At 35.8% G+C, this 24521-nt stretch overlaps 3 protein-coding genes, 1 long non-coding RNA gene and 1 pseudogene across 7 annotated transcripts; 3 read left to right on the forward strand and 2 right to left on the reverse strand.

Moving 5' to 3' along the window:
- On the reverse strand, positions 1–1795 carry LOC113692362 (G-type lectin S-receptor-like serine/threonine-protein kinase At4g03230; annotated as a pseudogene).
- A 3458-nt stretch (positions 1796–5253) lies between these two features.
- LOC113692813 (uncharacterized) lies at positions 5254–8883 on the forward strand. Of its 3 annotated transcripts, none has more exons than XR_003449067.2 (3): positions 5254–5543; positions 7439–8620; positions 8736–8883. XR_003449067.2 is itself a non-coding variant. In XM_072052616.1 (3 exons), the coding sequence occupies exon 3, from the start codon at positions 7545–7547 to the stop codon at positions 8559–8561; it is 1017 nt and encodes a 338-aa protein (XP_071908717.1). In that variant the 5' UTR covers positions 5254–5543; positions 6422–6749; positions 7439–7544; the 3' UTR covers positions 8562–8883. The 3 variants fall into 3 exon arrangements, 2 of the variants coding, with proteins under 2 accessions (XP_071908717.1, XP_071908718.1); XM_072052616.1 differs by adding an exon at positions 6422–6749 and having other exon boundaries at positions 7439–8883; XM_072052617.1 differs by lacking the exon at positions 5254–5543 and adding an exon at positions 6756–7057 and having other exon boundaries at positions 7439–8883.
- A 3797-nt stretch (positions 8884–12680) lies between these two features.
- Positions 12681–16257, forward strand: LOC113691605 (deSI-like protein At4g17486). The gene is made up of 4 exons (XM_027209826.2): positions 12681–13063; positions 14135–14422; positions 15190–15264; positions 15505–16257. The coding sequence occupies exons 1-4, from the start codon at positions 12907–12909 to the stop codon at positions 15642–15644; spliced, it is 660 nt and encodes a 219-aa protein (XP_027065627.1). The 5' UTR covers positions 12681–12906; the 3' UTR covers positions 15645–16257.
- Positions 16258–16284: 27 nt separating this feature from the next.
- On the forward strand, positions 16285–16829 carry LOC140008413 (uncharacterized). The gene is made up of 3 exons (XR_011815794.1): positions 16285–16371; positions 16495–16577; positions 16691–16829. It is a non-coding gene; the product is annotated as an uncharacterized lncRNA (long non-coding RNA).
- LOC113693972 (uncharacterized) lies at positions 16790–21440 on the reverse strand. Of its 2 annotated transcripts, none has more exons than XM_027212784.2 (10): positions 21226–21440; positions 20210–20288; positions 19729–19843; positions 19082–19118; positions 18877–18946; positions 18498–18602; positions 17905–18055; positions 17711–17793; positions 17176–17269; positions 16790–17097 (listed from the first exon to the last, which is right to left on the reverse strand). In XM_027212784.2, exons 2-10 carry the CDS (start codon positions 20238–20240, stop codon positions 17013–17015), a joined length of 771 nt encoding a protein of 256 aa, XP_027068585.1. In that variant the 5' UTR covers positions 20241–20288; positions 21226–21440; the 3' UTR covers positions 16790–17012. The 2 variants fall into 2 exon arrangements, with proteins under 2 accessions (XP_027068585.1, XP_027068586.1); XM_027212785.2 differs by having other exon boundaries at positions 20216–20288; positions 21226–21359.
- Positions 21441–24521: the final 3081 nt, after the last annotated feature.

The following is a 24521-nucleotide window of genomic DNA, read 5'->3' on the forward strand; positions in this document are numbered from 1 at the left end:
GGGATGTTATCGAGCTTCAACACAGATAAAGTCACATCATTTGAAGTAGGCGGTCAGCGCATCGCTTGGGGAGTATCAACATTTAGGATACATAAAGTCGAAAACGCAGGCTGTTTTGGTATTGGCAGATTTGTTCTTTCTTTGTTCAGCATTGAAATAACATCGGACATGGTGGGCCTGTCCTTTGGGTTTTCCTGAAGGCAAAGAAGAGCCACCTGAATGCATAAGACAAGCTCATCCTCCAAACACGAGTCGACCAATGTTTGATCCATTAAGTCCAGGCAATGACCCTCTTGCCACGTCTCCCAAGCCTTTACAAACACGTTACAGTTTATGAGATTCTTAGCAAACAATTAGCAAATACTTGTTTATTTTGAACAGAGAAGAGAAACAGAAGATATAGGCCGTGATTGAGTTGCTTACATATCCTAGCAGGTTAAGTGATCGATCTGATCGGTAAAAAGTTGTGTTCTTCTTCCCACTTATAATCTCCAGCATAATTACTCCAAAGCTGAAAATGTCAGATTTTGTGGAGAAAAGGCCGTGCACTGCATACTCTGGCAACATATAACCGCTGTTTCCAGCGTGATCAAGCAATTTTATCAGTTAAATAGGGAAGTGTACAAACAGAATGAGCCGAGTTAATTGTGGACAGTTTAGAGGCACCACAAAGATTACGGAAGTATGTTTGTAGTGGCAAATAAAGAAAGATAAGCATGTTGGATATAAGTTGTCAACAATCATCTAGATTCATAGAAATTAAGAATGAGGTCTGATCACTCACTATGTGCCAACAACCCTCTTCGTTTTAGTTTGACTAGTCTCGTCAAAAATTCTTGCCATGCCAAAATCTGATATTTTGGGGTTAAAATGGCTGTCCAACAAATGTTGCTTGTCTTTAGATCTCTATGGATGACTTTAAATCTAGAATACTTGTGAAGATAAAGGAGACCTTGAGCGATTCCTTCAATGATGTGCAAACGTCTTCCCCAGTCTAGCTGCAAACGCTTGTTAGTATCTGCACAAGCATATGCAATTATAATTACAGTTACATCAAGAAAGTATGCTTATGTACGTCAAAGTCCAGGGGAAATACGAGAAGTCAGAAGGCGAACCAAATAAGAAGGAATACAAGCTGTCATTGGTCATAAATTCGCATATTAATATCTTCTCTTCTTGTTCAGTGCAATATCCCAGAAGCCTAACAAGATTACTATGTTGGAGCTTTGATATCAGTTGAAGCTCGTTCTTGAATTCCTCTAGTCCTTGTCCAGACATTCTAGAATGTCTTTTTACTGCAATTTCATGTCCGAGTATCTTGCCTTGCAATTTTAAATTTATGATAGTGCTTACTCTATTAGCACTAGAGATTTTGAGGCCATATAGCAACTAAATTGTAACACAAAATCGATTAAGTTGTCTTGGATCATTCTCCTATCATGAAAGAACGTGTACCGTGTATACAGGACCAAAACCACCCTCCCCAATCTTACTGGCGAAAGAAAAATTATCATTCAGAGAAACTATGCTTGAAAAGCTTAGATGCGGCGGTTCAGGATCTTTCCTCTTGCCAAGTTCAAGACTATTTCCATCACTTCCGTAAGTTGCAGTGAATGCATTGCTTACAAACTGATACAATAAATAATGATACACTTTCTCTTATGGCATCTTCTCTCCCTTTGATAACTCCTGCATTTAAGTATAACCATGTAGCTGAGTGTCATGTGAAATTATTGAAAGACGGGAAATTAAATGGAGACCATAAATTTTGATATATAGATATTCGTACCTTCATGTTTAAACTTTCTCCATCTCAGGTATAACCAAACTGAGGCAACAATTGCTATTAATACTGAAGATACTGGAAGTATGACAGAGAGCATCAACCACCTTCTTCTTTTGGCTTCTAGGGGATTGGGATAAAAAGATATCAATCACCACCAGATTACTCGAATCTAAAACTCAAAACTTTATTATTTTAACTGCACTGTTTTCTAATAATCTGGTTTTCCACTATTAATTGTTGTTAAATGTATTATAAGCGCTTACCGGAGCTTCCAGAGAACTCCCCTCTAACATGAATGATGCCATTGCCTTTACCAATTCCATGGAGAAGATCCCACTTACTTCCATAATAAAGCTCGCATCCTGCTGCATCGTCACAAAAAGAAGAATATGCAGTGCAAGAACAATTATTTACTGCATATAATTTCACAATCACTAGGTCCCATACGAACTGATTCATACACTACCACTCTTTCCTCGTTCCTCTCCTCTCCTTTCCTCCTTCCCTCCTCTCTTCCCCTTCCCCTCCCCTTTCCACCCAGACCCATTGAGACCATGCATTAGGGGAGGGGTGAGGTATGGCGGGAAAGGGGAGGGGAGAGGAGGAGAGGAGGGTAAGGCTTAGTTTGGGAGTTTACGAAGGAAGAGAAAAGAAAAGAAAAGATAACTTAGGAAACAAAGGAAAAGAAGGGAAAAGATGGATATTTCGTTTGATAGTTCAATGAAAGTAAAGAAAAGAAAAGAAACATCTTTCTCTTATTTGAGAGTTGGAGAAATATGGAAAGAAAGAATTTTATGAGAACAAAACTTTACTACGTATTTTCCCTTTCAATTTTTAAATCAAAGTCCAAAGATTAGCTTTCTTGTTCCAATAAATAGAATATTTGGGCAAGATAAATTTGTAAAATAATTGCATATGCATTCCCACAAGATGAATAATAATAATTTGAGTTCCTAAATGGTGTAAGACATATTTTTTATACATTTCATGATTATTAGCCCAATCTATAAAAAGCTCATTGTTTGTAATCAAATTCAGGGGCTTATCCCATGGATGATAAAATTCCTAGAGGCATCGGTTTTTGTGAAGCTGTTCGGATTGTTGATTTACAACATGGAAACTCAAAACCATGAGATCATTTTATAATTTGAAGCTTACATAGGCAAATAAACAAACTTATGCTTTCAAATTTCATATTCATGTATCACCACTGGAGCTTACATGTACCATAACCATGCCAGATATAATCACAAATCAATAATATAAAAATCAAGAGTTTATTGACAATAATTTTATGATAGAAAATGAACAAAAAATTTAGAATATAAACAATAACAATCTACACAAAAAAAATGCTTTTTCCACAATTCTTTAAAGAAGATTGAGCAAAGAACGAAAGAAGAGATTGAGTCAAAGAAATACCCTTTGTTATTAAATTGTGGATGAAGAATAAAAGAAAACCAAGTACACTCGACAGTTGGAAGAATATAAAGTATAGAACTGAGAAAGCTTTGCATCGTTGCTTTTACAAATCAACTTTATGATATATCGGGAATAATAAATTTTTGTACTATATTTTAAAGGACAAAATTGTCATATTAAAAATATCTTTTGGCACCCAACAAGTTTTCATCTTTTTCTTTCCAATTTTGGGCGGAAAAATTTTCACCAATTAAAGGAAGTCCCATCCGTTCATTTCGTTTTTCTTCCGTACTTGTTAAAACTCCCAAGTGAATGAAATGGTAAAACTTTATCTTAGAATACTTTATTTTCTGTCTTTTTCTCTCCATCTAAATGAAGCCTAAGGGAAGGGAAGGAGAGCAGAGAAGGAGGAGAAGGAAAAAAGAGAGGGAGGAAGAGGGAGGGGGGTGGTGGTGGTGGTGATAAGTGATGGTGTTAATTTTTAAATTTTAAAAATATTCCACAATATATCTAACAAAAATTTTCAAAAACATTTATAGTAAAATTTTTCATATATATTGCTCTAATAAAATATTTTTAAAATATCCCAAAAAATAACTAATCCAAATGTAACATAATTATACAAATTTATATTCAAATTAACTATTGGAGCTTATAGAGCAACTAATTTTGATCTCGTTGAGTAAATGCACATATCATAATTTATTTGGACCATGCAGTTGTTAAAGAATATATTTTTTTCATTCCACTGATAGCGGCATACCTTTCATTCTGTAATGTTTCAAAATGTTTGTTATCTTATTAAAACTAAAGTTACTTTTATTATTTTTTCTAATTTTGTCTCTACTTATAGTTGTATATCATGTGACATTTAAATTCAAAATTTAAATTTTGAGGGCAAGTTTGGAAACAAAAGCATCTATATCACAATTAATCCACTATTTTTAAAAAGTTAATCCCGAAAAGCAATGAAAAATGCGGGACGAGAGTAGTACTTAAATATTATCAACACAGACAGACACAGACCTTTAGTTGTATATCATGTTATATTCAAATTTATATTTTAAATTTGAGGGCAAATTTGGAAAAGTTTGGAAATAAAAGCATTTACATCATAATCAATCCATTATTCTGACAAAGTTAGAATCCCGAAAAGCGATGGAAAATATGGATGGGAGAGAGTACTTAATTATTACTTATATATATGATTAATTTTATGTACATTAATAATGTATATATTGTCATTGTTTTTTTTTTTGTAACTCGGAATGTGCCTCGATTCGAACCCTTAAGATCCGAACTGGCATACCACGACCCCACGCAGCGACCCAGGCAAGTCATAAGGGTTTAAGTCCATAATAAAATTCGAACCCAGGACCTCAAAAGTTCTTAAGAGTTCGCTTACCGCTGGACCACCCCTGTGAGAGCTATATATTGTCATTGTTGAATGCATAAAAACTAATACAAATGTGTTCGTATAGTAGATTATTTGGGATGATTTTTGAAAAATACTATATCACTTTTTTTGATATGATGTAAATGAAATAAAAAGGTGATTGAAAAATATGTTGATAATAAAAGCAAATATTAATAGGATTGTTTGGATAGAGTATTATTTAAAATATTATTTAGAATAATTACTGTAGCACTTTTTGTGATGTAATGTATATGAAATAAAAAGGTGGAATTGAAAATATAAAAAAATGAATTGAAAAATATGTTTATGATGCAAGCGAATTATTATTTGAAATAATTGGCTATCCAAACAAACCCTTAAACAATCTAATATGCAAGCAAATAGTAAAGAAGATTCAATTTGTTTATACACACACGTATGAATACTAATCTTTTACACCAGCCACCCCCAACGTTCCATGAAACGGCGCCGCCTCAATAATTCAAAACTTAAACGCCCTTTCCTATGCCTCTGACCCGCTCATATTGTTTTAACTTCCCCCACAAAAAAAAAAAAAGAGAACGAACAGTCCTTAACCACGTCAGCACTAACCTTCGAGCTCCTCTTATAAATACGGATCTATCCCTGCTCCCACAATCTCTAAAATCGCAATTTTGACTGTCTGGAGGCCACAGCTGCTCGACTAAACGTTGAAACCTCAGCTGCTAACCTAAACGTTAGCAGGTGCTGAGGGACATGTGTCTCTCTCCCTCTCGCTCAAAAAGCTAGGGTTCATCGATTCGGCAACGACTTGGAACCAAACAATCTAAACCCGAGGATTATTTGTAGTATCTTAGATTTCCAGATACTGTAATTAATAGCGAAAAGACTGAGAGGAGCTGGCTGTTTCAAAATCGAAAGACATCTTGTGAACTTGCGGTAAACTCATAGACCTGATTTTTGGGTTTGATAGTTGTAGAGATCTGATTGTTTAGCTTATCTCAAGACTTGTTTTCATGTCTGATTGCTCTATTTCTCTTTGAGACGACTTGTCGGTGACTTCTTCGATTTGCGAGCATGATTTATCTGATTTTGGGGAAATTTACATCTCCTCTCTAGGTAGCTGTCATGCTTTGGAACTAAGAATCTCCATGCTAAAATATATACATATGCGTACACACACACATATTCAAGTTCAAACAAAAACGATTTCTGCTGTTTAGGTTTCAAAGGAAATGAATAGTAAATATGCATTATGATCAGAATTTGGAATCTTTATCTATGAAGGATAATTGAGTTTCTTATTCAGTATCTTCTTCATATTCTACCTCTTTTGTTTCCCCCAAGAGGGTGTGGAGGGAATTGCGCTATTTTTTATTGATAAAATTATCGCTAAATTTAACATGGATGAGTGCCTCCTGCTGTTTTAGTAATTTCTAGTCGAAAGTTGGGATTTTAGGTGGCATACGATGTTTCTGGAGTGTCACGAGTCATGATAAAGTTGGGTTAAGCAAGTTTATGCCATATGATGAGTTAATGTTCGGCAGATTTGGTTGATATTGAGGATTGGTGTGGTGTTTCAGAGCTGCCTAGTGTTCTGAGATGTGCTCTTGGTCCACAAATGCTAGCCGTGATTCTGATAGATATTTTTCTTTGTCTTGTGTTCTTTTGGGAGTGTTGTTACCTGATTGGCATTAAGCTCAGCAGTGGTCATGCTTGTGGAATATTATTTTGTGGTACAATCGTTTCGCATATTCTTCGTTGGCTAGGTGTGCTGGGAGATGATTTGCTAATATTGTGTTCTACTTGTTTTGGAGGAAGAGGTTGTTTGTTCGTATAGCTAGTTAAGCAGCCAATCGAAACTTAATAGCTGCTTGAAGAGCACAGCTGAAAGGGAAATGTTCAATGCTTTTGCTACTGTAACTTCAATAGCAGTAAGCACAATGTTGCTCTATTTCAGAAGCAGTTTCCAGCTTTTGATGTTGGTAGAGAAGTTCTTTATGAAATATGAGATCCAGCGAAAAGGGGAATGGGAAGATTACCTATTAGCGAATACAGGAAGTCATGTTTTGCTCATTATTGCTACATCGGTGGCAGGATTGCTATTGTTGCACTTGAGAGTCTCAGACAGATTGTGAATTGTGGGTGAGGGTTTTAAACTAGACAAGGCATTGCAGTTTCATACAAAATGCTATCTTTGGTTAATTCTTGTGCAATGGATTGGTTCACATGCATTTGCTTGTGACTCCATTTTTCACAATGCTGAGTACTCAATTGCAACTGTTAATACTTGGGGAAAGTCATGTTACACTGGGAAAAAGGCAGGAGGAATAGAGTGCCTGTAGAATCTGAACATTAATGAATCTTGCACCTAATTTCACAGTTGCCCACGGCTTTGGCTGGCTGAGTTCATTTTATTGTAGTAGGCACTTGGCAATTCAATTCATAACAAGGCAAGTTATCTAGGAAAACATTGTATTTGCTTGTTAATTACCATTACTGGATTGGGTGTCTTTCTTGATATGTTTTCAATCTCTAGGAGATGCTTGATGTGTTCATGTGATTGCTGCTATGAAATTGTCTTGATATGCATTACTTATAGCTTCCAAGTAGATGAATAGCATCGATTTGGATTGGAATAGGTTTGGTAAGAATTTGCTTTTTAGGTCACATGAAGTCTTCTGAATTCATGTACATCTGCAAATATTGGGTGGATAGATATGGTTGTATCTTGTGAAAGTTTTCATCATAATTGCAACCAGTTTGTTTTGTTATTTTGGTTTGTTGTGGAGTCACTTACTGTTGCTGCTGCTGTTTGTTTTGTTTTACTCTAGATTCAGATTTCGTGTCACTGTTGTACAAGTGCTTTTACACTTACACCATCAACATTAGGAGAGATACTCAACAATACACGAGCTAATTTGGTATAGCGACATAGAAATGCCTAAGGAGAGAAGAGATCGTTCTGTGTCTTTTGATAGATCAAGGGCATCTCCTTTCCCATGCAGTTCTAGTCGCTCACGGCACTTATTGCCCAAAAACCCATTGGAAAGTGATGAAAATGCAAAAGAATGGGAAGAAGCCCGTTGTCCAGTCTGTATGGAACATCCTCATAATGCTATTCTCCTTTTATGTGCATCTCATGAGAAAGGATGCCGTCCCTTTATGTGTGATACAAGTTACCGCCATTCAAATTGTTTTGATCAGTTTCGCAAGTCATTTGGAGAAGCTTCATCAACTACACTGCAGCGAGAAGAAGCACCTATATTGGCTTCTCACTTGGCGTCCACCTCAATGATCTCGGAACCACCAGTTACGGCTTTAAATGTTGAAAGAAGGGAGGGAGGGCCTGCATCACTGGAAGCAGTGTCTTGCGAAGATGAAATAAAGTCAAAGTTGGTGTGCCCTTTGTGCCGTCAGCAGATCCATGGGTGGATGGTTGTGGAGTCCGCTCGTCATTTTATGAATGCGAAATCAAGAAGCTGTGCTTGTGAAACCTGTGATTTCAATGGCGCGTACAGAGATTTGCGGAAGCATGCAAGACAGGAACATCCTCTTGCGCGGCCAACAGAGGCTGATCCAGAGAGGCAACGCAATTGGAGGAGGTTGGAGCAGCAGAGAGATTTAGGAGATTTGCTCAGTACCCTGCAATCATCCATTGGAGAAGAACGGAGTGAAGAAAGTTCTTTACCTTTCGATGAAGGGGGTTGGCTTACTGTCTTTTTCCTTATCCGAATCCTGCGACCTGGGAGTGCCTCAAGGAGCAGTAGCTGGTCTGGTTCTTCAAGGACCAGGGCTCATGTCACAATCAGAAGAAGACCATCAAGAAGGCTTTGGGGGGAGAGCTATGATTGGGAAACAGATTCCAGGGATGATGATAATGAAACTTCAGATGGTGGATCAGGACTCTGGGCACATCGTGATAGAGTACAACGAAGACCCACTTCAGACGATTAGTCTTTGAGTGGAAAGTGTTGCACTAGATTCCATTCTTTCCCTTCGCATTACTGTAATAGGTACTGCGGTCAGCAGAAAATGCACCTTGTACTTAAACACGGTTCTGCTTCTTTATGTTATCAACTTATCTGTAAACACCCTGTTGTTTTGGTTAACTATTTGCTTATCTTTCAGGTGCAAAGGGGAAGCACTGGAAATAACTGTCAGGTGCCCAAGATTGCTGTTTGGCATCTCGTGTTTTGTGAGAGAGGAAGTAAAAAAAAAAAAAATTTGTAATTCCTACTTTTGAATTATGATTTATACCATTCACTTGCTTTTTGAATCTTCTGTAGATTTTTGGTCTACAGATATTTTCGTGTTATCTGTAATTGTTAAATTAAAGTAATTGAACACATCATCATCTCTATACGGTAGCATGAGTTGATTAGTTATGTTGGGAGTTTGCAGCTGTAGTAGCGGTAATTGTCGCTCCCTCTAGAAAGTAGGAAAGTTGGAACGCTACTATTAGATATTCCTTCTTTAGTCAGTTAATCAGTCCTGATTAGTTCCATGCATCTGGCGTGCAAAGTGTCAGGGAACTTGGTAATGTTGTTGGTGAGAGCTCGTAGGCGAGCCAGACTTGGCTAAAGCCTAAAGGTTGGCAACATGTGAGGTGGATGATGTGGTTGGCGCTGAGATCTTGATGGATTTTACGACACTAGTATTATGTATAATAAGCGTTTGAATTAAGTGGGCTGTATGGGAAGCTTTTACCCTTTTATCTTCTCGTAGACTTGGTACTGAAAATTGAGAACGTCTGGTATTTGGGGACCTCCTGTTGTTGTTTGGATGATGCCAAAGTTGACGGTTTGTCAAGAATTGAGCAGATATATGAAGTCACTACAAGACGCTCTAAACAGGTATAAAAAGGAAATTAACAGCCGCACGCTATTCTAGTACGTCTCATGTGAAAGGTGATCCATCATCCAGTGTAGCAAATTTAACAATTTTCTTTTTGCCAAAGTCTGGTGCTTGTTACGTATTATGACAGTGAAAGCTGTAGCACAAATTTTGTTGTCTAAGATAAAATATAAGAAAACATGTACAAATATTAAATACATTAAATTTAAAATAAAAGGACTGCAATTTTTGAAAATTCTTAAATTAAATAAATTAATTTGCTGATTCTTTTCTTCAAAGGTTTTATCAAAAGGGCGTTTTCTATAATTTAGACGTAGAAAATAGTTGATTTGATGACGTCGATTGAATACTCGAATTTTCGATCTTGACGTTTTCGACACAATATAATGTATTTTTATAATTTAATTTAATTTAATCAATATCAACTCAATTTATTTGATATTGGCTAAATAAAGTAAATATATATTTTTTGGGTGCGCAAAGAGATCGTACGAAATTGTAACAGTGGTGAAGTTTAGACTGATGAGGGAACCTTTTTTTTTGTAGTTAAACGTCGGGTGATGTATACATTCTTAGATGCAAGAAAAAAATTGGCGGGTAATGCTTCGAATTTTTGTTCTGTAGTGTGATTTAATGAGACCCCAAGTGCTAATCAATTATGGTAGTGTCGGCCTGTCAACTAGTGGCTTGGTGCCATTTGCCAATCACTGCTCAATTCGGAATAAAATACATCGCTTCAACGAGCCTTTCTCTTCTGACGAGAACGACAAAAATGGAGGAAGAAATAGTTTTTTTTTTTTTTTCCCCTCTTTTGGGCACTGTGGAAGGAGAAGTAATTGAAGAAAACGTGTCAGTATTATACTTTCGGGTAGGAGTATTAAAGAACTAAAGAAACTTTTGGGGTATGCATTATGCATGCTACTACGATGACATTCCCTAAAACTCGACTTTCTAAAGAAAATAGAAAACACCCGGAGGCAATCAATTATGTCAAATTACCAATCATTTCTGTCCAATGAAAGTCAAAGGCAATTTGCATCCAAGGATGAAAACCAAATGCAACAATGGCATTAATACTTGGGTTTTTATCAATTTACCCCGTTAAACCGTACCTCAACTATCAGTTTAGTCCCTAACGTTAAGTTTTAGTCACTTAAGTCCTTGGACTAACGGTCAAACAGTTAGTCCAAGGACTTAAGTGACTAAAACTTAACGTTAGGGACTAAACTGATAGTTGGGATATATTTTAAGGGGGTAAACTGATAAAAATTTCATTTTATAATTCACGTAAAAAGATATATTTAGATCCAATTTAATTATAAATGGACAAATATACCCATAAATTGCCCTACTAACTAACTAAAGTTTGGTGAAAAATTTTATGACAAAAATATCCTCTCCTAACAAGGATTAGAAAGCTTTTCTCTCCTCTATTTTCTTAAATTGTTTACAAAATTTTTTATTTTGCGCAATATCTTGTCAAGACATTGCAAATATGATGATATCGAAGTGTGGGATTTCATAACCTATTTGCACGTCATCAAGCAAAGACAATCTTAGAAGGAAAATTTTATAATTATTCCATTATAAGGTTTATTTTTTCTCAAGTGATATGTTACTAAAAAAATTTTCCCTAGTGGTCCTTTTCTTTTCATAATTTTCCAAATTATAAGAACATGCGAGTTTTTCCAGATTGAAACAATTCTCACATATTAGCAGGGCAATTTATGGGTATATTTGTCCATTTATAATTAAGTTGGATCTAAACATGTTTTTTTACGTGAATTATAAAATGCCTTCTTATTTGACCTTTAGTCCAAGGACTTAAGTGACTAAAAGTTAACGTTAGGGACTAAACTGATAGTTGAGATATAGTTTAAGGGGATAAACTGATAAAAACCCTTAATACTTTCTAGTATTTTTGTCATTAGGATTGGGGAGCAAAATAAAACCAAATGCAACAAAATATTAATATATATTGCTTTGTATCAAAATGATTGCCAATATGTTACACAGAAGATTCCGTAGCAAAATTGATTTGTATCATAATGATTGCAGCTGTTCGAGTACCGGTGAAAACCAACGCAACCCGCGATTAGTAGTAATGTGCACCCGTTTCAAACTTTATATACAAAAATGGATAATTCCATAAACCTCCCCTGAGATTTTTAATAATTACACTGGCCTCTCTTAAGGTTTGTAAAATTAATACTTACCTCCCTTGATGGAATTGCAAACCCAATTACTTATACTTTATATGGGAAAAAATTACTCATATACTTTAGAATATTATGTCTTATTAGAAACTAATATCTAACGATTGAATAATTAGAGCACTAATTAATTATTAGTAACTAATTAATGGAAGTAATGTTGAGAATTTTTTTAATGATAAATGGTGACTTACAATTACAAAATAATGCCAATTGATGCACCAAATGATAATATTTTGTGATTGAAAAAACTTGTCAATGACAAAAAACAAGTTTGTACGCAATGTGAGAAGAGATTATTTGGTAAAAGGAAAAAACACAAGAGAAAAGAAAGGTTGTTCACGAGCAAGTGTTTCTTAAAACTCTTAAAGTTATGATAATTGTAAACTAATTTCGTGGAAATAAAGGAGAAATAACGGAAAAGAAAGACAAAATTTGAAATTTTTTTATTTTCAAAATCACAATAATTATAGCAAACCTCATATTAAAATATATGACTAGTTTGTTTTATTGAATCTTGTGATCATTAATGTAGTTTTGTTGTTTATTTGTGTTATCTAATATATTGAATATGAATTTTTTGAATAGTAAAATATGTAAGTTAATTGTTTTTAACTTTTAATTATTTTCATTCTTTCACTAATATAACTTATATGCACGCATAAAAGGGGTATTTATGGAATCAAAGTTTCATCTCTTTTTTTAAGATACTTTTTTAATGTTACTTTTTATGATTTGGACTAATTTTGTTACAAAATCTTAACTTTAGGGGAGGTTTATATAATTTTACAAACCTTAGGGGAGGAAAGTGAAATTATTAGAAATATCAGGGTAGGTTTTTAAAATGATCCCTAAAAAAGGTAATATTCCTTAAAAAAAAAAAACATGTAATACGCACATTTCCTAAACTAGAGCTTTGCCTTTCTACCCCAAAAAGCGCCAAGTTTTTCCTCTGCCTGCAGAAGAAAAACTGTAAACAAAAATAGGGGAGAAAACAGAGAGAGGAAGAGAAGCAAGTCCACAGGAAAAGAGAGGGAGAGATTCTGAGAGTCAAGGAAGAGTCTCAATCTTGAAAAATCTCGTGGGTTTCTCTTCAAAAATTGATGTGCACGTGCAGTCAAAAGAAAAGATCATAGATTGAAAGGAGGGAGAAAAGCAAAGAAAATAAAAGAGAGAGGATAAAGAGGGATTTTTGTTTCAATTCTTTTTTTAAGGGGGTTGAGAATAGAAATATGTCAAACTCCGCATCAAATCACGGTAGTGATGGCGGCGGTGGTGGAGGTAATGGCAGCTCCGAGACCCAAGTGGTGCTTAATGTATATGACCTGACCCCTCTCAATCATTATACAGTTTGGTTTGGTTTTGGCATCTTCCATTCTGGCATTGAAGGTGAGAAAAAGTAAACACCCCACAAATGTTAGGAAAGCAAAAAGAGTTCCTTTTGCTTATTGGATTTATGGATTTGTCTTAGATTTAACTTTGTGTTGGTTTTTTCAAATGACTATGATTTTTGGTTTGGCTTACGTTCTGGATATGCTTTCTGGGTTTGTATCCTTTTTGTTATACCTGAGTCATTTGAGAGTTGCTCACGGGATAGGGAATGGAGTTTTTCTTTTTCTTGGGGCCTTATTTGTGTAGTTCTTTTGATTATGGTGGATGATCAGCTTGGTTATTCTTGAGCTTGATAGCTGGAATTGGATCTTTTTATCTCTGAGATTTTACATGGTAGGATTGTAGCTTAATTCGAATAACATACATTTCGAACTTTAATAAGAACCAGAATGCAGCCTTATTCCACTTTGCGCAGTTGAAATCTCAATTGATTTAAGTTGATTAATGTTTTGCTTTTTAGACTTCGTGGTCTGTTTACATTGCATCGTGAATACAAGGATCCTAATGCCTGGGCTACCTTTCATCTGTGAAATTGCACGTAGTTTGTTTCCATTTATAAAAATCTATAGGGACACTCCCAGGATTTATTTGGCCATGAATTTCGTACCAGGTTGATGAGGTTTCACTGATGGAAGAGACTAATTAGATGCTAAGTTTCACAGCTCACTACATACAGGGATGGCAAGGGTGAGAATATGACTGATCAGATTTTGATTTTGAGTGGCCTTTTCTGCTAGGAATAATTTTCTTTGTTTGAGTTTTATTTGGTGGGTAATTGACCAGAATTATCTGAAACTGATGCATGGTATAATATTGGACCCGAACGAGAGACCTCTGCTCTTTCTCTCCATCCTTTTTTTAACTCATTTTTTGTGTCATTCATGTTAAAGTACATGTTGTTTTGAGAAACTTTCATTATGTATGGCTTAAGTAAATCAAAGGGTGGAAAATATCAAAATTTTAAGAGCACATAGGTATGGAAGATTCTTATTTAGAGAAAAACGTCAACAGCATACATGTTGAATATTTCTGTATCACTCTTATGTGATGGAATGCACCAATTTGCAGTTCATGGGATGGAATATGGGTTTGGAGCACATGACTTTCCCATCAGTGGAGTCTTTGAAGTGGAGCCCAAAAGCTGTCCTGGTTTTATTTTTAGATCTTCTGTCCCACTGGGTCGAATCAACATGCCTCCGTCAGAATTCCGTACTTTCATTGAGAGTGTGGCTTCTGAGTATCATGGTGATACCTATCATCTCATCTCCAAGAATTGCAATCATTTCACAGATGATATGGCCCGAAGGCTTACAGGAAGAGGAATACCTGGGTGGGTGAACAGGCTGGCACATATGGGTATATCTAACTCTGAACAAAATTTGAACTCTTCTCTATACAGAATTTTCTTACAATCATAACTTGGTCTTGTATGGCAACTGCAATATATAGGCTGATATGTACAGCTTATTAGCTTTTATTGTTCCGGATTCAGGAACCTAAGATTCTGGTCCATTATTTTTCTTCTAGATTGTTCTTGCGAAAACCCTAGAATTAGGTATCTTGATTCTGGAAAGTTTTTTTTTTTGCAAATACAGTTTGCTCGAGTTTTAGCTACAGCAGCAGACAAACTTCTTTCACAAGTATCATAATGTTCTTCTAGCTTTACACCTATCATCTCTATGGAGCTATTGAGTTATTGGAAAACCTTTTCTGCAAAGGCATGTATATGGAGATGTGAAAAGGAACCTTGTTCACTTATTGCAGATGAATTTATATTTCTTTTTGTTGGTCTCATTGGGAGGAACGTTGGTCTGCTGTGATCATAAAGTTACTTCTGCTAGATTTAGCAATGTTATTGACCATGACAACTTGTCTTCCATTGGAAACAGAAATAACATAACGTATTATTAGTAGGATTTTTGTTTCCCTAGAAGTTTCTGCTCTGGAATCTGCATATCTCATGACAGGATAGATTCCTGAACTACATTTACTATTTCTATTGCTTATTCTGTCATCACTGATATAATAGCAACATCTTTTGTGGTACTATTGTGTGATTTTGACATTATTCATACTTTATGTCCAAGATAATCTTAGAAATACTGGCTTTTGTTGAACTTCAGGTGCTTTCTGCAGTTGTCTTCTCCCTGAAAGTCTTCAAGCAACCACTGTTAAGCAGCTTCCGGAGTACCACCCAGGTACTGCTAAGCAGCCTGTTCTTTGTTTCTGCAATTCTTTAAAAATTTGAATGGCTCAACTCTGCTTCTTAAAAGAAAACATATTATACGTCTTGATGCCTTGCCGCTATTCCGACTGTCTTTTCTTTATCTTTTGGCGCATTCATTGTATTTCTTGCTACTTCCTGATAATCTGGTACTTGTGCAAAAGTATTAGGAAGTAATAACCTTTTTTTCCCCAAACACTTGCATAATTTCTAGAAGAAGATGGGAGTGCTTCTGTCTCGAGTAATACAGCTCATGAAGCTACAGAAAGTGAAGATGGTGATCAGGACAAGCACCTGCTGTCACCATCATCTGGATATGGAGAAGTAGCCTTTATAAAAGAGGTGTCAAGGTGATATGAGGCTCTGTTGATGAGCCCGGAGATGGTACTGTTCTTTTCCAAGGAGTGGTGCAATCTTTGCGGGATGTAATGCGTGAAAAATTTCTAGTGCAAAGACAGTAAGACATTGAGACCAGTTGCTGCTGATGAAATTGTGTTATTCCTTGGGTGATTTAGTGTTTGTTAGGTTCATTGTGTTTTTCTCGCTTTCTATATGGTTTTTATTTTGAAGTCAAAGAACTTAGAATTCAGAAGAGAAATGGTTGATCGTAGTGGTGATCCCTACTGTGGAGCTCTCAGAAATATTTGGTAGTTGGTCGTTTTCTTGGAACATCGCAGATGGCATCCGTACATATGTCCGATTGTATTATCCGGGAGGAAGGAGACATGAGCAAACAGGTTAGAGATATACAAATTCCCAGCCCCTGAGTTCATTCTTTGTGGGGGTCATATGGCCCAAGCAGCAGTGGAAAGGTCGGCAACTGGTCGAAGTGCTCATCACACGAGTAACTAGTGCAACAACCGTCTTCCTTATTGTTATTCACTGCCTTTCGTGTTGTGCCATAAGCCATGTAGCTTTGTAACTTTATCAAAATGACTTTGCACTATTCATGAGACCTTTCCGTCTATTTTTGGCTGTGACTAATGTGACAAAGCTGCAACCCTTTGCGAAGGTACTGTTAACCACCGACTCAACCGTGACAAATCTGCTATAGGAGCATCTGCATCTGAAAAGTAGGCAGGTAAATGGTTTTAAAAGTTAAAACTTCAATTTTGTTGGTGTTGCAGTGTCCTCGAGGCATTACTATTGTTAGGCTTTGTGCATTTCGTAGACGGTCATTTAATTTGTTAAACTCTGTTGGCAGCAACGGAATTGCCCTGTCAATGCGTGCTTTTAGAATTGGCTGCAGTACCATTATTTAGGCAATTACGCTAGTTTCATAACAGGGTAAGAAAATTAGCTCTAGCTTTCATTTAAAAAAAAAATTTTTTTTTTTTTTTTTTTGCACAGAAACATCATGATATTCTAACGTTGTAAAATTGTTATGAGATGCTTGAAAGACCAGCAGCAGCAGCACGAAATACGTATTGTTGTGTCCTTGGAAAACAAGGTCAGAAAAATTAAATGATGCGACCTGATAGGACGTCCAACAGCCATGGTGGGACAGTAACAAAGGAGCATTACATTGCGGAGCAAATTGTGGAACAAAACGACTCAGCATAGGACAACTAGAGTTTAAGACTGAACGGCAGTCAATAATGGCCACTCTCAAGTCTTTCGACAAGCTGTGCATATATCAAATATTTAACATAATTGTCAATCTCTAAATTAATAATGATCCACAAGAAGCAGGAGCTACATCACCAATTGCTCCTCCGAAATTCATAGTTTCCCCTCGAGCCCCAATTTTGAGGTCAGCCATGCACCCACTTCATCCATCTCCTCTGGGATAGTGTAGTGCCCAAGTCTGCTCAACAAGAGACTCAAAAAAGTCACATCGAAGTTCCACAAGTCATAGGTTTTTAAACAGCAGCAATGTACATACCCACTGTAGGCTTTGAATGTCACATCTCGAAATCCAGATGAAATCAATGTCTGTGAAGACTTCTCACCAAATTTAAATGGAACGACATCATCTCCTGCATTAGATTACACCAAATCATTGCAGCTTATGCCACACGAAGTATGAATACCAGAGATAAAGCTATAATCAAACCATTAGCATCATAACTAAAACCAACACCGTTACGCTTTCACACATTAGAACAAAGCAGGTGAATTAAAAAGTTAGAAACTTTTGTTTAGTTTAAGTGTTTTTTTTTCTCCGTTTTTCTTTTGGGGCAGCGGGGAGTTGGGGGGGAAGGGGGTGTTGTTTTATGGACAAAAACTTTACTTTTAATTACTAAGTACTTTCAAGAGTAGTTTTAGGAGCAGAAACTTTTTTTGTTTTTAACAAAACATTAGACTAGAATTCATTGAAATATGAGGCACCCTCCCTCCCAGAATCATCGAATAACAACTAGAATCACATCAAATTGCAAACTGAAAACCTTCTACTTTTGTCATAAATTACTTAGTACCTCTGCCATGACACAGTAGAATAGGCAGGGATGCAGCACGGTTTGCAGCCTCTTGCAACCCTTCTATTCTCTTACTCAGACACCTGGGTAGAAGTAGAAGTTGATTGAAACAAAAAACACACACTATCATTTTCCAGAAGTACAAACTTTTCCACAAGTACAAGCTTCCATCAGAAAAGGTTTAAAAGTCAAACTTTGCACACGGGAGCCATCCACTCAATCCAACAACAGCACTCAAATTCACTGCATACGGATTTCCATTTTCATATTTGCTTTGGGCAAAGCAAGTTGCAGAGTAGAGGGCTGTTGCTGCACCCATGCTGAAGCCTCCAACCCCAAGTTCGACTGCAAGTCAAAAGGGAAGAGGTTAGATGATCATACCAACACCAGGGGAAAAGAGTGCTTCATAATGTTTGCATGCAAGGCTGTGCTTGTGTAGTTTAGGTAGTCATTAACTTGTATGAGAAGGCAAGAGTGTATTCAACCTTACAGTAGAATGAAACAAATATTCACTTATAGCCAATATGCCATTGCAGACAACATAATAATAAACAAACTTGTTGCATTCAGTATAGATGTCCTCCATTTCTAATATATTTCCAGCCTTGAATTAGTTTATTCCATGTAAGTCTCAGGTCATAAAAACATATGAAGCAAAACCATCCAAATAACGCCCATAGTGAGTCTCTACAGATCTGTACAGACATGTATGTCTCCGTGTATTCTGAAGCATGTCTGTTGTTGTCAAAAGAAACACAATCTCATATGTGAAGCCGTAAAAACTCACTCTCAGGAGGTTCAGTAGCCAATAAACTTGCAACATATGCTGCTGCAGCATCCAAGCCCTCCACATCATCTTTAGTATTTTCAGAAAGGTCATTGACGTCAAACCCTAGTTGCCAAAAAAAGTGTACTGTTTAGAGATACTTTCATTTGCTCATAAGTAGAAAATCATATCAAGGATAAGTTAGATCCCAATTATCCAGAGCTTTAAGTTGTATAGGACATAAAAAGTAGAATCATCTGATAAAAATCCTGGTTCTTTCGACACATGTCCAAATAAGTTGTCCATTCTTACGGAACTTTTTCTTTGTGTTTTTTGCAACATGATGACAATAAAATACCATCTAAATCAACAAATGGTAAGAAACCTGCCTAGTACTTACAGGCTGTTGAAGGAAAGCCCCCAAAAAGAGTTATTGGTTGCTGTGGGGCAGAAGGGCAGATCCATTTAATCTGCAGAAATAAAACTCTTCACACTATAGCACCCAGAGAGAGAGAGAGAGAAGGGGTACTCTGTGCTTTGTCTTTTCTCTGAGTATGTGATCAGAGTCATGAATTATGAAATTCCACAGAGATATAAATACTTACATTTGGAAGAGGAAGTGACTCCAACAGAGTTGACCAGCTGTGAGAAACCATCAAATTTGATTACATGATTATTCAAGTTACCACCGTAAAGTTTTGGACATATATCACATTCCAATCAGCTACTGTACACTAGATAGACTTGAATAAAACAGCAAACTTCCTAAAAGCTGACATGGACATAACCCATTACCATCAGAAAAATACATACTAGACAGGACTTTTTAATATCATTACAGCGATTGTCAACCCAACCATTTATCTGAAGAAACTGCCTTTAGTAACATTTTTTCTTCCTTCAGTTAAAGAAGGAAGCATCGAAGATTATCAAATAACAGATTTTACTTTGAACCTCAACCTCTAATAGCCTTCCAACCCACAACCCGCCTCACAGAAAAAAAATATGCAAGCCAAGATTGACATGTGACCTTCCTTTAGTATAAAATTTCAGATGTAAGTGGCAAGAGGTTGCATTATGTTCAAACAGTTGGGATTAGAATAATAACTGAAACAAACTGCATATAGAAAGCAACTAATGCGGAAACAACCAAATTAAAATAGATACTCTAATCATCAGCAACTCTAACCAAAAGCTCAACCAAAATGATATATGCGAAGGAATATGTATGAAGGAAGCCAAATGACATTACCTAGAGCCATTATCTCCAAGACCGTGCAGCCAAACTATTGTTGCCTGGTGTTTGCCTTTTGGCCTGACAACATAAGTCCTTCCAAAATTAAAGGCCCTTGTAACAGTTCTACCACCTGTGGAAATTAAAGCACATTTGAATAAATTTATACAGAAAGACAAGCACAACCTCACATGATAGCAAACAAAATCAAACTGTATTTCTCAACTTCTTTGCTAAGAAGAAAGGGAATGAAATAGTTATATGCCCAATATGTTTTCCTCATACAGCTAAACAACTTCAACTAAACTACTTGTCTGGGCCCTATAGTCTTTTTCCTTGCTGTACTAGGTATTAGATAATCAAAGATAAAAATTCACATCATCCGATAAGGCCCTTGGTACTATAGGTGACCATACTAGAGATTCAATTAATGCAGCAGCAGCAGGAGCAATAAAGATTAATTCAATTGAGAGGAAGTGATACAGATAAAGAAACTAACTAGCACCCGCAGAAGGGCCAGTAAAACTCATATTTCTTCCGATACAGGTGCCTGCTAGCTTTTGTCTTGAAAACTGTGCCTGCAGCGAGAGATCAAGCTCAGTCATATACAGCTTTAGAAAGTAATGGAATAACAGCAATATTTTTGGATGCATAGAGGCCAATATGACCAAAGGAAATGCTGTAATAAGTACGCAGAACCTAAAGCCAACTGCCCTAACTAACTTATTTTCAGTAAATTTAAATCCAAACTTCATAAGCTTATACCCCCCCAACAAAAGTTTTACAGTGCAAATGTGAAATCCAAGAGATAACCTGACCCAACTAGCCGTACATAGTTTTAGCATCAAATTAGTACAGAGAAATTTTCAAGGCATTAGGGGCTAAAAAGAAAGAAAGAATGAACAGGAAAGGCAACCAAAGCAAAAGGGCTTATTCTAGACTAAGGAATGTTTTATTAGTCAATTACCATCCTATTGTCCATGATTTAGGTGCAGTCTTCGTAATGCAGAAAATGGATAAGCTCATCAAAGAAGTACATAACAATTAAAAGTTGTGATTTGTTTGTACCATAAATTCCCAGAAAACCCATCTCAAAAATCTATATTGAAGATGGGACGGGGAACAATCAGAAAAAATCGGTAATCACAAATTGATAAATCTGGACCTGATAAACCCCACTTCAGCAACTCCTTCAACCAGCCTAAACAAAGATATTAAGTAATACTCTTTCCCAGGAAGGTCACAAGAATGAGCCATTTACGTTAGAAAATAAAATAGAAAAAGTAAACGAAAAAGAAAAAGAATGAACTATGATAAAATTGCAGATAAACAAACAATTAAAAAGTCAACTTGGAAGATAGCAAACACTGAAGACAACAATTAGATAAGCTTAGTTTGCGTATGTGGTGTCAATCAGTGAATTCTTTGACATACGATACAAACCAAATCTTGATAAAACAAAGCTAAGATGCAATTGTTAGACAGGGCAGGGACGGAAAGGGCAGCCACAGTTACCAGAAGCGTCGAGAGAGAAGGCACAGGAAGGAGTCGTCCTGAGACTGAGAGGAGATGAAATAACGCTCGGCGGAAGACGGACAAGACTCCCACATAAATGCTCACCAAAAATTTTTTTATACAAAAAATTAAAAAAAAAAAATTTTTTTGTTAGTGTTTATGTGGTAAATCAGCCATGTTAATCGTTTGTATCGCCCATTCTATATATCTAATCTAAGATATAAAAGCGAAAGTTGGAGAATGAACACTGCCATTTTGGAAGAGCGGTTATCACGTAATTTTCAGCAACTTTGAGGGCAATTGTCAAGCGATTATTTAGTAATTATGGGCAACTTTGATGGCTTTTGTATTTGTTGGCAACTTTGTTGGCTTTTCTAATGATTTTTTTGTACGCTGTTGGCTTTGCAATTACTGCTTCTGTATCGAAGCTTTTTGTTCGGCGAGTAAATTCCTTAGAAATGCTGAATTCTTGATGGATTGGTTAATAATGGAAAATAGTAAAGTAAGTAAAATGATTTCCAGAAAGATAGTTCTTATATTTTGGATTATCGATTTGCCAAGGAAAATATGTAGCGATGCAGAAATCAATCTAGAATTCACTTTATTTGTTTTCATTTTTCAAATTTCACAATTCAGTGGAACATAATTTGTCTCCCAATCTTTAACCAAAATTGTCTTCACAATTTCACTGCCATCTTCAAACCCACTTGTTTTTTATGCTCATAAAAGCATTTAAAAGAAAAAAGGGGTTGCCCAATATCTAAATATATAAAAGGGAGAGTTGAATAGTGAATAGTTTCATTTTGGTCAAGTGGTTATACTGTAATTCTTGAGCCAGAGAGAAAAAATAACAAGTCCAACATTGTCATCACATAAGTAAGCAAAATCGGTTAAGATGCCATAGATTTCAACTAAAAATGGTTTCTAATTCTATAATTTTTCCCAACGTACAATTAGACAGATATATATTAGTCTATATATACATATTTAGTCTATATAATTATTGGAAAATTTTTAATTCCCTTATTTTTATTATTATACTTTTCATTTTATAAATATATATTCTATAAATATGAGCTTACTTTTGTCTTTTATGTGTGCTAGATTATGGGTCTATTTCCTTTTTAAAAGAATAATTAGTTTATTATTTTACTAATATATCCATGTTTAGTGTATATATAATTATTATAAAAATTTTAACATATTTGTTTTTTCTAATGGCTCTAAATTGCTGTAAATTGAAAAGCGATGTTGTGTGCTAATCTTGTTGTATTATTTATTTAAACATGTAACATTAATTAGATTATTTCTTACATTTGAAAATTAAAGTACTCTAAATTTGAAAAATAATGTAATAATACATGTCTTTTACCGTGGATTAATGTTCTAATATTAATGGAAAAAGAAATAGGCCTATATTTATTGAACTTAGTGACTAATAGAGATATACACATCTAACAATATAAAAGGAAAAGTTGCCCTGTGCATAGTATTTGTTTTGTCAAGCGGTTATCCTGCAATTGTTATTGGATGTTAGGACCATTTTCATCAATTGTCTGTTTGTTTCTTAATAGCTGCTATAGTTTTGGTGCATTTATCGGACATGTTGACTAAATTCATAATTGGTGGTGTAAAAAGTGAAACCTATGAAAGTTGATTTTTTGTGGTTAATTATTTGCTTTTGAAATGTTCTGGAAATGCAAAATTACCTAGGAAATAATTGATAAATTGTTGTTGACTTTAGTGACTTTAAAAATGGTTTTTATTATTGTGGCATGAAATAAAATTGATAAATGTTATGTAAATGCACAATTATTGAGGAAACAATTAATAAATTATTGTTGGCTTGACATGGAATAAAATTGTTAAGTGCTCTGTAAATGCACAATTATTGAGGAAACAATTAATAAACTATTGTTGGCTTTAGTAACTTTAAAAAATGGGTTTTATTACTGTGACATGTGGTGATTAATTTTTAGCAATGTCAAGTTCTATGGTTCAAATGCTTAATTGACTTTAGGGATCCCCTATTTTTGTATCAACAATGATTAATACTCTTTGGAAATGATTCACTTTACAATTTTCTAATTATCCTAATCCAAATGCAAAATAACCTTATACAATTTTCTAATTTATCCTTATGCATTCTATATAAGCGCCCTAATGCATTCTATATATTATTGTTTTCATGCATTCTATATATTTCACAACAGTTAACTTTTAACAAAAATTATAATTTCTTAATGATCCGCATGAATTAAATAATAACAGAAATATATACTAATAAACACATATAACAAAAAATAATTAACACGGAAAATATTAATCCCCTGCGCATCGCGCAGGCCGTCTCACTAGAATTTAAGAGAGAGAGAGAGAGAGAGAGACAGAGATGGTATTGGGTTTGGGCCTCACAGTTGGGCTGTGAGTCAAAATAAAATATCCAGTGTCACAGCATCATTACCCCGGGAAGAGATTGAACTGGGCCAAACTCAGATTCTTTTTCAATCTGTGAGAAAATGATGGTAACATGATAGGTTATATTTAAGGGTAAAATACACGGAACCCCCCTATGGTTTCGCGAAAAGACACGAAACCCCCCTATCGTTTAAAAACCTCCACATAAACACCCTAACTTTCATAACTAAAGTGGAAATTACCTTTTGAACCGGCTGAGTTACCGGCAGCAGGTCAAATACTCTCGTCTAACCCGTGGCTTGCTAAATTAGTAGGAATTGACAATCCAATGTATATCCAAAAACGAAACGTAAGCTTGAAAGCTTTGCCTTGAACTTTGAATCAAAAGCACTCTAAGTGTACACGGAAACCTTTGACAGGACTTGGAAGAAAAAAATCAAACTGGAACTTGATATACCAAATGCAGACCTTCCCCATTGATATAGCTAGGAGCTAGCTAAGCCAGTTGAACCATTAATATTTGTTGAGGCGATTTCAGTCTTACGTTAAACGTAGAACCAAGTACTACATTAATCACTCCTAAGTCAGTCCCCTCCCCTCCAATACAAGAATATCCACAAACAAGAAGAAAGAGATAATGGCGGCAGCTGCAGTATCCACCACCACCACAGCTTCATCAGTTGGAGTGCAACATGGACGTGGACAAACTCACTTGTGAATTCTTCTCCATCCTCGAAAACAAGTTCCTTTTTGGGTACGACGATCCCAAGTTCGTTTCCCACCTCCCCAAAATTAATACTACTCCTCCTGCTACTGCTGCCGCTACTGCTGCTGCTTCTCCCCTCAGCACCAAGCACTTCCCAGGCGGCCGCGGCAAA

The sequence above is a fragment of the Coffea arabica genome, chromosome 6c (genome assembly GCF_036785885.1).
Source record: "Coffea arabica cultivar ET-39 chromosome 6c, Coffea Arabica ET-39 HiFi, whole genome shotgun sequence".
Lineage (NCBI taxonomy): Eukaryota > Viridiplantae > Streptophyta > Magnoliopsida > Gentianales > Rubiaceae > Coffea > Coffea arabica.

What these genes read in the sequence shown, in the direction of transcription:
- LOC113692813 (XM_072052616.1), top strand. Translation starts at nt 7,545, where the DNA reads ATGCCTAAGGAGAGAAGAGATCGTTCTGTGTCTTTTGATAGATCAAGG.
- LOC113691605 (XM_027209826.2), top strand. Translation starts at nt 12,907, where the DNA reads ATGTCAAACTCCGCATCAAATCACGGTAGTGATGGCGGCGGTGGTGGA. An exon ending in CTTCCATTCTGGCATTGAAG is followed by an intron (nt 13,064 to 14,134) that starts GTGAGAAAAAGT and finishes ACCAATTTGCAG; the next exon opens with TTCATGGGATGGAATATGGG. An exon ending in GAACAGGCTGGCACATATGG is followed by an intron (nt 14,423 to 15,189) that starts GTATATCTAACT and finishes GTTGAACTTCAG; the next exon opens with GTGCTTTCTGCAGTTGTCTT.
- LOC113693972 (XM_027212784.2), bottom strand. Translation starts at nt 20,240, where the DNA reads ATGAGTTTTACTGGCCCTTCTGCGGGTGCTA. An exon ending in GGCTACTGAACCTCCTGAGA is followed by an intron (nt 18,056 to 18,497) that starts GTGAGTTTTTAC and finishes TTTGACTTGCAG; the next exon opens with TCGAACTTGGGGTTGGAGGC. An exon ending in ACATTCAAAGCCTACAGTGG is followed by an intron (nt 17,098 to 17,175) that starts GTATGTACATTG and finishes CTTGTTGAGCAG; the next exon opens with ACTTGGGCACTACACTATCC.